Source organism: Mytilus galloprovincialis, chromosome 1, assembly GCF_965363235.1.
Source record: "Mytilus galloprovincialis chromosome 1, xbMytGall1.hap1.1, whole genome shotgun sequence".
Taxonomy (NCBI): Eukaryota; Metazoa; Mollusca; class Bivalvia; order Mytilida; family Mytilidae; genus Mytilus; species Mytilus galloprovincialis.
In genome coordinates, this window is record NC_134838.1 from 60,279,837 (window position 1) to 60,296,450 (window position 16,614).

The window sequence follows — 16,614 nt, forward strand, 5'->3', positions numbered from 1 at the left end:
TATTATTTTCATTGTTTAGAATAAATTCATTTTGTTTAAAATTAAGCAAAAAATTAAACTTTGTCAAAGCACAAAATTTAGAAGACAGTGGCACCTCACCAAACCAATCATCAATTTATGTACATGTATGAGTGTACTGAATACAATACACGCCTCATAAGGTGTTCCGAATTTTTACGGTAAATCTAGTCGAAAAGTACATATAATTTTTTTGTACATGTAGGTGTAAAACGTAAGAGTTTATTTTTATTTGTAGTATATGTTTCAGCTGCAATACATACTCAATGTGACGTATTAGATCCGACAAGTTAAATAGCGTGTCATAAAAATGATTCATTTACTTACAAGTGTTTATTTTGACCAACTATTTAGGGTGTAGTGGTCACTCCGACTTATCTTGTTTGCACACCGTAGATTGCTCAATAAGTATTTCGTTGTTAAGCATTAAGACGATGAAAATCCAACGATAAAGATTTTAACAATCAGCACACTTTATAAATATTAATAGTCAAGTCGGCAGGGAGTGATGTCGACGTACAAGATAACTTACTTTAACGGGAGGGGGAGAGGAGAATTAACTCGCCTTCTTCTCGTGGCTGCTGGACAAGAATTTGAAGATGAAAGAGTGACTAGAGAGGATTGGCAGAAATTGAAACAAAGTAAGTAGTTATATTAATATTTTATATATTTTTTTTACCTTTTTTCATAAAAGCTTCATAGCTGCGAGATATACATCTAAATACATATTTAACCATCTTTTGTATGGTCGCATGAATATCAATTATCTATGAAAAGGGTGACAGGCGTGTATTACTTATTTGCATTTTTTATATGAATACCAAGAAGGAAATTTTGTAAAAAGATTTTAGTTTAAAAAACATTTACATTTTATGTCCCGTTGAGGCAGACAACATTAGAAGGAAGTTTTAAATTAGTCAATCTGATATAATTATTATAACATGTACCAGTAGCATTATGTGTAGGATTTGTATTTTAATTTTTTAAATAACAAAACTACCTTCATAATTTGAGTTTTAAAATTTGTCTATGACAATGCAAAAAAATAAATGTACCTTTTCATTTTAATGTTCAAATAAACAAATGTTTCCCGAATGTTTAGTGATTTTTACATTTCATTATGTAGTTAAGCGTTTAGATTTTTTATTTTCATTTTAAATTGATAAAGCAAATCTATGCATTCATAATATTATGTAATAAATGTGTGTTATGATTATCCACAAGTCATAACGATACTTATGGTCATTGGTTATATTTATCTAAATGTTTTAAATTAACAAATGCCTACTGTGTTTTATATAATTTTATTCTGAAATTGATCCTTAGGTTTACTTACGTCCATTTACAAGTATCAAATGTTCGTTTATCACGCAATCAAAATGAAAAATACATTATAGATGAGAAATCTAGAAGTACGATCGTCTATGATATCAACGTACACTATATATATTTTTTTTCAATTTGTCAAAAACACTTTTGTTTCGTAGTAATTAAAGTAAGTCGTACTTGAACCAAATTATGTAATTTCATTCTATAACTAACTAGTTTATGCATGATAACATATAAAAAGAATATTTATTTAATTTGAAGGTTTTTATTTTGTTGCATTTTGTATACTGTCCACATTAAGGACTAAATATATGTGTGTAGACAAAGAAAATCTAAGGACGATAACTGTGTCCCAAAACATTGTATGTTGAAAAAAGACAAACAGCAAAATGGCAAAACGAAAAAGAACTACAAACAAATGTAAATATAAGCAATATGAGGTGAACTCTGGTGATCCGAAAGGGTAACCACTTTCTTCTGTATCACTGGTACATGCTTGCAACATGTTAAAATGGACAAGTCGATCGGAAAGCTCACACGCAAGGAAAGACGTTTAAAACTTGTATTTACTCCGAAAAATAAAACACACCTGCGGTCATTTATGGCTATTTATATGTTTCGATATGAAATTTACCAGCAAAACAATATTGGAATAGACATCACATTTCATCCAGTTTAAAATGCATATCCCTCCCCCCCCCCCCCCCCCCAAAAAAAAACCCCGTCTCCAAGCCGAATAACCTTTCTGTATTTCCTAAACCCCCTTTTTGCCAATTACTTGATTTATTCAAAAGTTCGAAATTGAGCAAATGATCTATAAATATACCAAATGTTTAATTTCAGATATGCCACAAGGAACATTACCTGTGTTGACTGTAAATGGTAAAATTCTACCTCAGAGTGGAGCAATAAACAGGTACCTCGCTAGGAAATTAGGTATATAACTTTATAAGACTTTTCTTGAATATAATATCGGTTCTGAACAGAGAGCTACATTTAAAGTTAAGGATCCGGTCTCATTGGCAATCATACCACATGCATCTCCTTATTTTTTTATTAGGACCATTTTACATTCGTAATATTACAATTTCATAGTTCTGTAGGTAGTCGTTAGAGGACATACAACACACTTACTATCGGTAGACAATTTTTTTTTTAACTTGACGTATTTATTAAAGTTTGAGTGGATTAAACGTCATAATCGATGGGGTGTGGTGTTGTGCAATATATATCATGTATAATTGAGTACTTTTAAAAGTATATTTTGTATTTAGCAACAGTATCATGTATCTGTATAGATAATCAAACTTGCATGTTTGTGTTATATAAAGGTGCACCAAAACGACGAAAAGATATGTATCTAGGTTTTAAGTGTAAATGTGTGAATTCAGATTGTTGTATACACGCAGAACAATATAGACGCCCACGACACGAACTGCAGTTGTTATGTTGTTACGATCCGTGAAATTATAGAAAAAATATGTTTAAATTTCCAGTGCGACTCAAGAATTTGAAAGTAGACTTCATGCTTAAAGAAAAGAATACTTCAAATTAATTGAATGATTTAGAGAGGTAGTTTTATTAATGCGGAGTTAATTTTCTAAATTCAAAAAAAAAAATCCATTAAAAAGATGTTTGGGTATCTAAATGAAAAGCCAATTTATTTTACTAATAAGTACGTATTAATCTTTCTATAGTAACTGGATCTTGTTGTTCAATCTTTTGTTTTCTGTCACGTGGTTCATTTGTTTGTTCGTCTTTTTTACATTTTCCGGGTTCCGTTTTTTACAACTTACGGGATTTGATAATCTCTTTGCAATTGGCATATTTTATAATCTGTTTGACTGAAAAGTTGTCATGTAATTATGTTTTATATATATATTTAATACATTAAAATGTCATATATTTGATACATACACATACAGCTCTCGTTTATCCATGATGATAGACAAAACATTAAATATGTATCTAGTATTGAAACAACTATTTTCAGATTTGTATGGTAAAACAAATGAAGAAATGACCACGAATGACATTGTCATAGAAACCGTTAATGATTTTAGAAATACGCTTGTCCGGGCCCATTTTGAGCAAGACGATGCAAAAAAGGTAAACTCATATTGAAAACAAAAGTACACACGTATATATATCTCGTCTGCTTTACTAACTTCTGTTCCTATAGAGTTTTACTACAAGTATGAAATAAACTTGATATTTTCAATGATCCATGGTTATAAGGTCAAGGTGATCAGACAAATCAAGACTGACAGACATTCATTGATCTACAATCTATAGATACCTGTATCTTTGGATTACACAAACTCGTGTTTTTTTCTCTACGTCTTCACACTAAATCCGTTGGATATTGGATGTGTACTGGTTGATATTTTGGTCTTAGCTAGATGTAGATTTTTTGTTTATTAGTTGTTATTGACTTTGAACTAGCTGTCAGTAATTTCGAGTACACTCAATCTGTATTTAGTGTCTTTCTTCTTGTGGTGATCTGTAAGTACCCTGCAACGTCCGTCCGGTCTGTAGTTCTGTTTGACGCATTCTGCTTTCAAAATTGTATCGATTTGACGATTCAAGACTGTTTCAACTGGGCTTTTTATGCATTTTTGTACTGTGATGTAGGTTCCTGTTGGTTACACAGCTCTTCGTGTATTTCTGTTTTATACATCGTTGGCTTGGTTTGAGTGGTCCTTACAAAGAAAAGCGCTTCGGACGCCCGAAATTAATCAGTGTTATTTTTATGAACAGAAGGACATCGATTTTTTTTTGAATATTTTATGAAATTCATGTTAGTTTTTATTTCCTTTTATTGTAAAAAAAACCCCAAGTGACATCCATTATACCTGTACGTTGTATATATAGTGAGATTATTAATATAAATACTAGTATGATCCTTTTGCCGATTTATTGTTGAAACCAAACACCCTCCTTTGATGGTGAATCCTTATTATAATTCCTAACTTTAAACTATTATCAGACATTATTTAAAGAATATAATGATAACTCATTGAAATGTTGGCCTACGCGTTAAATATAATGTCATTTATAAACATTTTTTTCTTAAAAGGAAAAGGATAGACTTTGTATCTATTATTATTTTATTAAATTTTTATACAACCCTCGAAGCTGAGACGAAATATAGTATACATAGTCCGTCCGTCCGTCAACACTTCGTACGATAATTTAAATTTTCTCTAATTCTCATGGAATTTTGACACACCATTATGATTAATTGAAGCCATGATTCTTCGAATTTTGAAAAGTTTGGCTTAGTTATTTTGGTGCTTTAAAGTAATAAATGTTTCCCAAACATTTTGCTTAGTTACTCTAATATGCCTGGATTCATTTCCTAAAACATATTAAAAATCTTTTCTTAGGATTGACAAAAGAAAGCTCCTTTTTGATTTTGAAAAAAAATTCGTGTTTGTCGTTTCAGAGAAAAGGGATTTTAATTAAGTAAAATGTTCACAAAAATCATTTTATGTAGATCTACTACAAATTGAATTTTCTTTTAAAAATAAGATATCTCAAGGGGATATTGATTTTTTTCAGATTGTTATAGTATAAACACATTGTACCATTACATATAGTATATCATGCTCTCTATAGGCCTTTGTGTTATGCTCTGTATTTTATCTGTCAATTATATTTCAGGCAGAACTTTTTAAAAATATCAAAGAACAGACAGTTCCCAATTTTATTAACCAAATGGAGAATGTGCTATGTGAAAATAATGATGGCGGTGGATTTTTTGTTGGCTCTGCGGTATGTGAATAACAATAGGAATACACAACTGTACTTCAAATGAAATCTTAGATACTTTTTGCAATTACTGCAATATGGATTAATATAACAATATAACAAGCACACTGCAAAATAAAATGAAATTCGTCCTCTATCGTATTTAAAGTACAGATAGTCAATATTGTAGAAAGACATGCAATCCTCCGCGCATGTTCTGGTATCTGTTCCACTGAAGACATGCATTAGTTTAGCTCCATAGCTTACTTAATAATAGGCGACTGCTCAAATGACAGACTTGAATTTACGTTAGACAGTCCGAGCGTGTTTATGCCACTGTCCACTTGATAAGCGTTCATTAAGATTATAACACAAACGCTGCATTTTTAGATTAGTGTCCAATTGACAGTCTGACCTGTAGGCAGTCCCAGCGTGTTCATACCAGGGCCCAATTGATAAGCTTTCGACGTGACTGTAACACACTTGATGCATTGTTAGATTACTGTCCAGTGGACAGACTTACATGCATGCATATATATATAGGCAGTCCCAGCGTGTGTATGACATGGCCCCATTGATAAGCTTCAGATAAGACTAAAAAACACTCGTTGCATTTCAAGATTACTATCCAAGTGGCTGACACGAATACATTCATACAATCTACGCACTTGCCTCCAGTGGCTGATTTATTGTCAAATACTTCAAAAACCTCTCTCTTTATCAAATTGTTGCTCATGTTAAAGATCATTTTGTTATTTTGTAAAGTTAAATTTAATTGTACTTTATCTTTTCCCGGAGGAAGTCAGAACAATCAACATTTCTGAGTCACACGACAACGGATTTTTATTTTATTGAACAACACAGTAATTGTTTTTCTTACTTATAAGATATTTTTCTTATGTTTTCTTGTCCTGAACATGAATGAAATATTCGTCATTGGAAGTTAAAATATCAAACTATCAAACAAAGAATAATCCTTGTGTTATTAACATTAATAGTATTACATCGAAAATAAAGTTCGTATCTGTGATGATCGTTCTAGCTGAGTGACTCTTTTTTTTACATTCATGGCTGTACAAAAGTTGTAAATGTTGGTTCTATGTCGGAGGGGTACTAGGACCTAATTTATCCTTCCCACAGCGCGAAGGCTATTGTTTGTGAAAAGTAAAATTACAAAAATACTGAACTCCAAGGAAAATTCAAAAAGGAAAATCCCTAATCAAATGGCAAAATCAAAAGCTCAAACTCATCAAGCGAACGAATAACACTTGTCATATTCCTGACTTGGTACAGGCTTTTTCTTATGCAGAAAATGGTATACTGATTAAACCTGGTTTTAAAGGTAGCTAGCCTCTCACTTGTATGAAAGTCGCAAAACCTGGTTTTAAAGGTAGCTAAACCTCTCACTTGTATGATAGTCGCATCAAATTCCATTATATTGACAACGATGTGTGAACAAAACAAACAGACATAATAGGTAAAATGTGATGTATTGAATATCGACACTGAGGCTAACATCTCCTGTTATGTCCATTCGTCCTCTATTTATTGCATATTATATAAATCCCCGGGCAACTTACTGCGAACATGCGTACGAGGAGCTACTGCCACAAGACTATCGTTGCAGTTATAATTAAATGATAGTAACTTTTACATATCGGCACAATTGAAAAATCTTGTATAAATAGTTACGGCATTTGATTAAACAATTAACTATGCAAGTTATATTTACCATCATGGAAAGTATATGTAACATGTTCGCGCGGCTACAATAGAAAAACATACAAACATTGTTGATATACATTTTAACCTTATTTATTAAACTTGTATATATTTTTTACAGTTAACCGTTGGAGATTTAGCCATATTGGACGTGATGGAAGTTGTTGTCGGACTAATATTACCAACAGCATTGGACCATTCAGAAAAGTTAAAAGCTCACCGTGAAAGAGTATCAAACTCTCCGAGGATAAAAGAATGGTTAGAAACAAGACCAAAAACGGATATGTAATTTAAAAAAAAATCAATGAAGAGGTTACTAAAAGAAGTCATTGACAACTCTTGATCGTCATTATTTGGTTCTGGCTTTTGAAAAAAGCCCCTCCATTATTACATGTATTATGCAACTGACGGTTTTAAAGTGTGCGACATTGACATATAAAAAAAAGTGTAATGGAGTTCGAGGTATATATGGCAAAACAAATCTAAAACCATGATTTTTTTGGGAAATAGTTTTGTTTCGAGGAGTAACATTCTCTGTTTATAGAATTTTTTTTTAATTTTGTTATCATTGACAATCAATTGACTGAAATTTATATTAAATATGTAGTTTTGTTTTTAATTGTACAAGATATGGACAATTATGTAAAAGAAATTATAGCTTAAATTGGCCAGTATATGTATGAGAGTGTGTTGAGTGTTAAAAGTGGTGAGAAGTTTTAAGTATACCACTACAGACATCCGGTAATATAAAATAAATAAATAAATAGGAACTGTAATGAATATTTGTTTTGAATTACCTCCCTTCGTCCAACCATAACTTCAACTGTTAATTAAGAATTTTCACAAACATTTCGATAAATAATATATAAAATACCACATTGGCAAAGAATTTTTAATTCGCCATACTTATGAATTTCAGACTGTAATAATCGAACAATAACAAGAAATATATTTTCTCCCACGTACATTTGCCAGAATTTTGATGTTTCCCATACAATGAAAAATAAGTCGTGGTATGGTTGCCATTGAAACACTTTCATCCAAGAGATTGATTGATTTATGATTGCTTAACCATTAGTGGATCCTCTAAAAGACAAAAAGATCAGGATGAAAATATCTTCAGATAGCAGTCTTAAGCAAAAAATACGCCCTATACCACTTACACTGCACAATTCACAGCTTAACAAAAATAGCAATGTACATTGTAGTAGGGAAAACAAAATGGATGAATTATGCTAATACCTTAACTGTCCTTAAACGAAAAAAAATAATGACAGACTGCTACAAACGACAACTAAACCAGGACAAGAGAACGGGCAAACATGTATAGCAAAACATATCTCAAATATTGGACAGCACTGCTATAGCACAACAATAGAACACACTGATAAATCTATTTGAAAGCGCCTTTTATATTGGTCAAATCAGCACTTTACAATCAGTCACCGAACACAATTGCAAAATACACAATTACAAAAGTCAATGTTATGGTGTCCAATCAGCGCCCAGATTTGGTGTGAAAATATAAATAAGTAGTTGTGGTATGAGTGCCAATGACACAACTCTCAATCCAAGCCACAATGTATAAAAAGTTGTAGGTAAAAGTGCGGCCTTCAACACGGTGCCTTGGCTTTAGACATTTTTACCTATTACCGGTTTTTCTGTTTGTTTTGTTTTCATATCGTTGTCAATATGATATGCATTTAATGCGACTGTCAAACAATTGAGAGGTTTAAATAGCTATAAAACCAACGCTCTTATCTATATATAAAACAATAAACGATAAACATATATGAACTACATCTATAAACGATAACCACTGAACAAAAGGCTCCAGACAAAACACGGCGACCTTTATTCAAGTTTTGCACGGAGCGACAAAAGTAAGGTGCATTATAGGATTCATTGATAATCAAAAGTCGGTGATCAGATTTCTCGTTGTGGCATGCAGATTTATCCTGACAATAACATCATATGTGCATAAGTACTAGAACAATCATTTATAACTTTATGTTTCATCTGACAACCCTGTTCAATATTTTGTTTTAGCCATAATATTTTATGTTTTCACTAGCGCATAAGCAATTTACATAAAAATGAAAAATTTTGATTAGAATTTAAGAAAGAAAAAAATAAGCAGAAAAACGTTTGAAAAAAATCAGAAGACGAATTGCATTGTAAGTATGTTTATAAAATGTAAAATAAAAAGTAAAACAAAATTATATGTTTTAAGTTTGAATCGGAAAAGTGTTTCCTTTTGTCGTGGTTAATTGATTGGTTGTTTCCGCCTAATGTCTCTCCAGCGCTAAAATATCATATCGCGAGACAAGCCGCTTTCAATATTTACAAATTGGTAACAAAAAATGTGTTGGTTATCTCCCTTTGAACAGTTTGTTTGGTTTCTTTTATTAACTTTTCTAACATTTGACTCGGACTCCTTTTTAACTGTGTGTATTGCTGTGTGTTAATATAAAATGCAGAAGATGTGATATGATTGCCAATGAGACAACTCTCCACAAGAGACCAAATGGCACAGAAATTAACAACTATTATAGGTCTCCGTACGGCTTTCAACAATGAGCATATCCCATATCGCGTAATCAGCTGTAAAAGGCCATGGAATCAAAAATGTAAAACTAACGGCCTGATAAATGTACGAAAAATGAACGAAAAACAAATATGTAACATTGAATTACAGGCCCCTGATTTCGGACAGGCACATTCATACATATTATGTCGGGGTTTTGATTGTTAGCGGGATATCAACCATCCACTAACATGGGACAGTGGTGTAACAATACAACATAAGAACGAACTATTAAAATCAGTTCAAAAAGGCTTAACTCATCAGATTGATACAAATAGAAAGAGATATAATAAATACACAGAGTTTATTCTACATCGGCTAGAGGTATATAAGGGAGGGTTGAGATATCAAAAAAACGTGTTTAACCCCTCTCGTGATCGTATAATTGTAGTTTGCGTTGTGTTATGAAGTGAGAAAAAGACGTCACTCTATACAGTTGGAAAGCAGGTAACGGTTTGACCCAAAGTCTATCAACAACAATAGAGTCACGTGACCGTGAAAATTCAGTGAAACTACGGATTAAAACAAACCTCATGTTTACTCACTAAATACCACTGTCGTAATAAAAACTTATTGATCCAAATAATCATGAATATTCATAGATTTAACTCGTAAAAACTTACACATTAAATCAAAGTCCTTCATTCTTTATTATCTTCAATTTTGAAGTTTGTGTGAAAGTTGTCAAGTCTCCTGATCGAAAAATCTATTAAATATTTTCGAGGGTCAAAATGATGGGCTGAATTTAAATCTAATGAAGTATCTCGTTAAGACAAACACTCGATATGAATATCTAGCCAATTTTGAAACGTCAAGTTATTTTCGACACGAAGCGGTGTTTTTTTTTGCCGATTTGTGCAAGGAGATACCTCCCCTTAATATCACAAGTCAAAAATAAAAACCCATCAGAAATTACCATTATCAAACAAGAAAAATTTCAGAGATGTACGATTATCATCCCGAATTTTTCAACGACAGTTTCCAAAGTGCTTAGACAATTCCAGTGCACCGTTACGATTCAAATATGATGTAATGGTATAGAAAAACCTTGCAGCTGAGTAACTTTTGACAAAAACATGTTACATTTGAGAAAAATGACTGTAAAGATTTTACCTATATATCTGCCGTCGCCATATTGGGATAGTCGTAATTCCATTTACGGTTATCAGTTTAATACCAGTAACAGGGCTGCGTTCAATATCGTAGCGACTACGTTTGTGTATTGACGAGTGTTTAAAACATATGAACAAGGGTGACCTCAGAATGTGTATTGAAATTGTAGTCGCATTTCAATGACATATTAATTGACCTTACGCGAACTAATGATTTACTTTAATACGTTCCGTTTCTTTTTAAACATTTATTTTTTTTAAATTATATTTAAAAAAATTTGTTTATCTGTAAAGAGTGAATAAAATTAATGAAACGGAGAAACAAATAAGCAAACAGGACTGCTCCCGTGCAATGCTGGGGTATTTGATTTCTCAGCCTATTTATAGTATTTTATAAGTTCAAATGAATTAATATTCAATACCGACTTTTTCTTTAAACTTATTGTGTTCACTAACAACTAGAACAAGTGAAACTGCGAGCTACTGCTCACTGATGATACCCCCGCCGCAAGTGGATAATATTAATAGTGTAAAAATATGGAAGTGTTCGGTAAACAGGAAGTTGTCGAGTGATGAATCTGAAAACGCATCACACGGTATAGCTGACTTATAAAAATCCTGAAACCAAATTTCAGAAATCCTTGTATTGTAGTTCCTGAGAAAAATGTGACGAAAATTTTTAACTTGGTTATCATGTGTAAAATCATACAAGTGTTCGGTAAACAGGAAGTTGTCGAGTGATGAATCTGAAAACGCATCACACGGTATACCTGACTTATATAAATCCTGAAACCAAATTTCAGAAATCCTTGTATTGTAGTTCCTGAGAAAAATGTGACGAAAATTTTCAACTTGGCTATCATGTGTAAAATCAGACAAGTGTTCGGTAAACAGGAAGTTGTCAAGTGATGAATCTGAAAACGCATCACACGGTATGGCTGACATATATAAATGTTGATACCAAATTACAGAAAGGGTGGATGTGTAGTTCCTGAGAAAAATGTGACGAAAGTTTCATGGGACGGACTGACTGACGGACGGACTGACGGACGGACGGACAGACAGAGATAAAACAGTATACCCCCCCTTTTTTAAAGCGGGGGTATAATTATTCCTACTTCACCTTCAGTATCGCTTTTCCTTTATATGCAAGGGCCTGTTTTAACCAGAGATCCATGATGATTACCGTTACTACGTTAATGTAATCGAGGAACTTACATCACCCGTTGAGATTCTAAGTTATATTTGGGAAGAATAATTTGAAAGGAATGATGACAAGTTATACAAATTTTAAAAAGGTTGAAACAGAACAACAAATGACTATATTTTGTATTAAATTAGTTTACAATAAAAGAAAATACACACAAAATAAAATCAGTGTCGAAATTTTAGTGATGTAATTGCCTAGCTTGTCTCAATGGTAGTTGCGGCCTTAGGCTATATTGAGCGCTGTACATGAGGGTAAGCGCTTGGTGTATATAATTCGTCTAAACATCATCTGTAAATTTGCTTTTGCTTATAATACCTCGCCAGGATTCGAACTCATGCTACTGAGATATCGTGACACCAAATCGCCTGCACTGTATCCGACGCGATAGACCACTCGACCATCTAGGCTTCCCTCAATAAAGCTTTCGGTGGCCGGGTGTTACCTTTTTTTTTAATCTAGCGTCGTAATACAGTACATGCTATAATGTACACAGCTATGTATCACTATAACTGCTGGTGATCCGATGGAAAAATCTGTTGTACAGTTGTCACTAGTTCAGACGCATATTAAATATATATAATGCGGAAGACAGATAAAACAAATGGGATAGTTGAAAATTCCAACAATTGTTTTAAATTAAGTTTCTCGCTAATCAGTTTGTAGTAAAATGTTGAGAATTAATTGTTTGAACTGACTGGAGATAAAGAAGGTCAAAGATTATATATACATGTTATAGTTTAATATCATATGTTGATATGTCATCATAACTATTTCAGGCTTACTTCCTTGTCGTCAAATATTTTCAATTTATTCTTACTTAAAATCAATTATAAATTTTTAAACACACATTTTCTGAACAAAAAAAATAGTATTGATAGATATTTAACAAAAGTACGCATTCAAAAAGAGAACAAACAAACGATGACAAAAAAAAATCGTTATCAACCAACGGAACGGAACGAGTGAAAAACAACATTCCAATTCCTTATTTTCATATACAAATGATAGATTATCTGTGTTATATAAGGCCACCGTCTCGGTTTTTCCACTAGAAAGTTTCAACTTAGCAGTTCATTATGTTTCATGTTCTTTTTTTCTTTCTGTTTGCTCTTTTAAATCAGACAGTTTTAAAAGGCGAAGACATTCATTGTATAATGTTGAGTGAAATCAATTTTGCCGATTGTAATCAGGACTTGGCAGATGTGTATTTTTGTTCATTAACTAAAGAACAACAGGATTGGGTGTATTCACTTTGGAAAGCTGCTCTTGAAGACCGGTCAACACCAATTCGAAAACGTCGTGAAATACGCACACTGACTGAAGAGGAACGTGAAACTTTTTTCAGTGCTCTTAATAAATTGAAAAATGACACGGTATGTCTTCTTTAACATTAAGTAAAATACTTTTTACAAGAACGTTGATAATTTAGTTGTGAACTTTATTGTTTCTTTAAAAAAAAAAAAAAAAAAAAAAAGGCGGGAATCATTTGAAGTTCTTGAACATCCCAAAAAAATAATTTGATAAACTCACGTGAAAAAATAATTGCAACAAAATAAAAACCAAGTATTTATGACGGTATACTGTGGATTCATTAATGTTTGTTGGATATCAATTTTCGTGGATTTCTGTGGTACAGGTGAATCACGAATTTAAATGTTGAAAGAAGTCAAATTTGCTTTAGGCTTGTATATAGACTTCGGCAAAACCACGAATTTGAATATCCATGAACATGTAAGTTTTCCATAATCCACGAAATTTTGTACCCACCAAAATAAATGAATCCACAGTATTTGTTTTATAATTTTGTTGATCTGCAATTTCTGACCTATCATTGGGAAATACAGTTATTTAATTGTTTTTATTTTTATTTATAAAGTATTTATACATTGTTGTCTTTTATGTTTTTATGCAACTATTTTCTAATTATATTTTTAGACAGTTAAACCAAATAAATTTGACACCCTGGCGTTGATTCACAGTAATCGTACGTTATGTTCAGCCCATCGTGGTTCTAATTTCCTTGGATGGCACCGGATCTACCTTTTGCTGTAAGTTCAAAATTTTTTTTTTTTATTTTATTCATAAAGGTATGCAATGTTGTCAAAATATGTATGTATTGTTTTTTGAGACAACGTTGAATTTCCTTTACTCATATAATTCCCTATCTGAACTCACTTAAATAAAATCACTAGCTACTAATATATGTATTTGATGAGGAAATTCAGTTTGAAAACATGTATGTTTCTATTTATTCAAATGTACTAATCATAGATACCAGGATTGAAATCTAGCACTTGTGCTCAAATCAAAAATGTTAAAATGCCAAATAAATATGAAGTTGAAGAGCATTGAGAACCAAAACTTCCTAAAAGTTTTGCCAAATACATATAAGGTTATCTATTCCTGAATTAGAAAATCCTAAAATTTCAATTATTTAAAGTTTAGTAAACAGATAATTTATAATTATGACCATATCAATGATTATTCTTGTCAACACAGAATTGCTGACTACTGGGCTGAAATGAACAGCGAAAAAAGTAACAAAGTATATACAATAGACACAACGGAAGGGGGTTCATGACTAAGTGCTATAATACTTACATTTAACATTCAGCAGAAAACAGAAATGAGAATACGACAATCTTGTTATATGTGACTTATTTTTTCAGAAATAATTCATTGTGCGTTAATAAGAGGTAATGTCGGCTGTTGTCTGCTCTATGTTCGGGTTGGTGTCGCTTTGACACATTCCCCAAAAAAACTAAATTGAGGAACAAATCATGGTAACAATTCCCATTTCCATTCTCTATAAGAAAAGAGTTATCCAACCGTTTTTTAATTTGTTTACCAGACTATCGAAAATATGTTTCACCAATCTATTTTATTCACGAATATTAAAGTAAACGGATGTGTATTTATTGTGATTGAGAATTTAACCAGACGGTGGTGATGATGATCACAGATGTCTGTATGACGTCCAACGAAAAATTTAATGCATATTCACGAGAACTTTTTAATGTTGACCGACACGCTGAGTTTGAGGTTTAACGTGTTTGTTCACATTTAAACCGGAAAACATGACACTTTTCTCGGAAATATTATTCTTACTACGAGTTGACCAATGTTTGCTTTTGCTTATTAATGCTTATTAAACCCTTTAATTAATGATAAAAGGACAAGTACTAACGAGGTTCAAATATATTTGATATAAACAATAAGGTATCATTCGGAAACCAATGAAACTATGACCCTTATATCAAACATAATAAAACTTATTAATATTCATAACTATTGTTTAGGGCGGAGTCGGTGGATGGCTTTTTGGACTACCTGCTTTTACATATATTTTAGTCGTACATACTCGATCACTTTTAATGCCATATATGTACTTACCTTACCTATCCTGTATTTGAAATCCGTGTCAGATGAACCACTGGTACTGGTGTCATTGGTCGGTGTATGGTTATAGGTCAATCTTTATGAATTCTATTTCTATAAAGAAAGAAAAACCATATAAACGCACAAAAAACTTGTTGCGTTATGAGAATAAAAATAGCCACGTTAAGGATCTTAAGTCGCTTCACATCTCTAAATGTATTTCTTTTTAACAATTTATTTTTACAGGTTTGAGACAGCAATTCGAGAACAAGATAACTCTGTAACATTACCTTATTGGGATTCTGTACTCGATAATCAAAATATTACTGACTCAAGGGACACTGTTATTTTCACCGATAAATTTCTAGGAAATGGCGATGGAATTGTTGATTCTGGTCCTTTTAAACATTGGATAGATATAAATAATTGTCCATTACAACGTAAAGTAAGTCGAATTGATCATACCGAATTGCCATCCCCTGATATAATCAACATGATTGAAAACGATAATAAAGTACGCCATGTTGCAGATGTTATAGATCACTTGGGGAAAGCGGAACAATTACTAACAATAGAAGGTCAACATAACCTTCCTCACGAATGGATCGGAGGGACGATGGACATTCTGAACAGTTCAGCTAGAGACCCGACATTCATTTTACACCATGCTTTCATAGACTACGTGTGGGAAAAATTTAGACAAAAGCAAGAGCGACTTGGAGAGAACCCGGAATATTATCCGTCTTTGGGGAAAACCTCTGAAACTGACAAGTATAACTTGACAGCCTTCCACAATGCCACCAACGTTATGGCTTGTTTTCCTTGGATGGAGAACAAGGATGGGTATCGGAGTGACTATGTTGGAATCTTGTATGAATATGAAGAGTCGCCAAAATGTCCAGACTGTGGCAAGTCTAAATATATAACCTGTAATGATAAACTCAACAGATGCATTGGTATTGTTCCGACGGAATCTGAGGAGGAAAATAGGTCACCTTGGGGTACCATAGTAGGCATAATCATCGGCGGAATACTATTATGCCTAATCATTGTTTCATTAATACTCAGGCCAAAGACAAGTCTTTCCCGTAGTGGCTACTCAAGTTTATAATATGTTACGTCACATTGTTTACTGAATTTTTCTGTAATAATCAGAAAATAGATTTTATTTGGAGAACGAACTTTTCTCTTTTTATGGCATTGTAATATGTCTCTCTTTGTAAAATTGTTACTATATCTTTTGTTCGTAACGAACGAAAAGAATATTTTGATGCAAAAGTTTTGTGTAAAAAAAACTTAGAATTTTGCAATCATACACATTTAATTATTTTTAAAAGTCGAATCCTCTGTCTGGAGTACCAAATTATAAGCCTAGTATTTGCAATTAGACATGGGTTGTTACCTCTGCTGGTGAACTAGCTACTCCCTAGTGTATCGTCATATCAGTCAGGTAGTTATTATAGTTCTATGTGTTGACATGAAATAGAATTGATACGTTTAGTTTC

General features: G+C 32.4%; 2 protein-coding genes across 2 annotated transcripts; both read left to right on the forward strand.

Moving 5' to 3' along the window:
• Nucleotides 1-305: 305 nt before the first annotated feature.
• LOC143080294 (glutathione S-transferase 3-like) lies at nucleotides 306-7,598 on the forward strand. Its single transcript, XM_076256046.1, has 5 exons — nucleotides 306-659; nucleotides 2,191-2,283; nucleotides 3,341-3,456; nucleotides 5,014-5,124; nucleotides 6,944-7,598. Exons 1-5 carry the CDS (start codon nucleotides 527-529, stop codon nucleotides 7,109-7,111), a joined length of 621 nt encoding a protein of 206 aa, XP_076112161.1. The 5' UTR covers nucleotides 306-526; the 3' UTR covers nucleotides 7,112-7,598.
• Nucleotides 7,599-12,729: 5,131 nt separating this feature from the next.
• LOC143080328 (tyrosinase-like protein 2) lies at nucleotides 12,730-16,424 on the forward strand. Its single transcript, XM_076256127.1, has 3 exons — nucleotides 12,730-13,104; nucleotides 13,667-13,779; nucleotides 15,356-16,424. Exons 1-3 carry the CDS (start codon nucleotides 12,808-12,810, stop codon nucleotides 16,218-16,220), a joined length of 1,275 nt encoding a protein of 424 aa, XP_076112242.1. The 5' UTR covers nucleotides 12,730-12,807; the 3' UTR covers nucleotides 16,221-16,424.
• The last annotated feature ends 190 nt before the right edge of the window (nucleotides 16,425-16,614 follow it).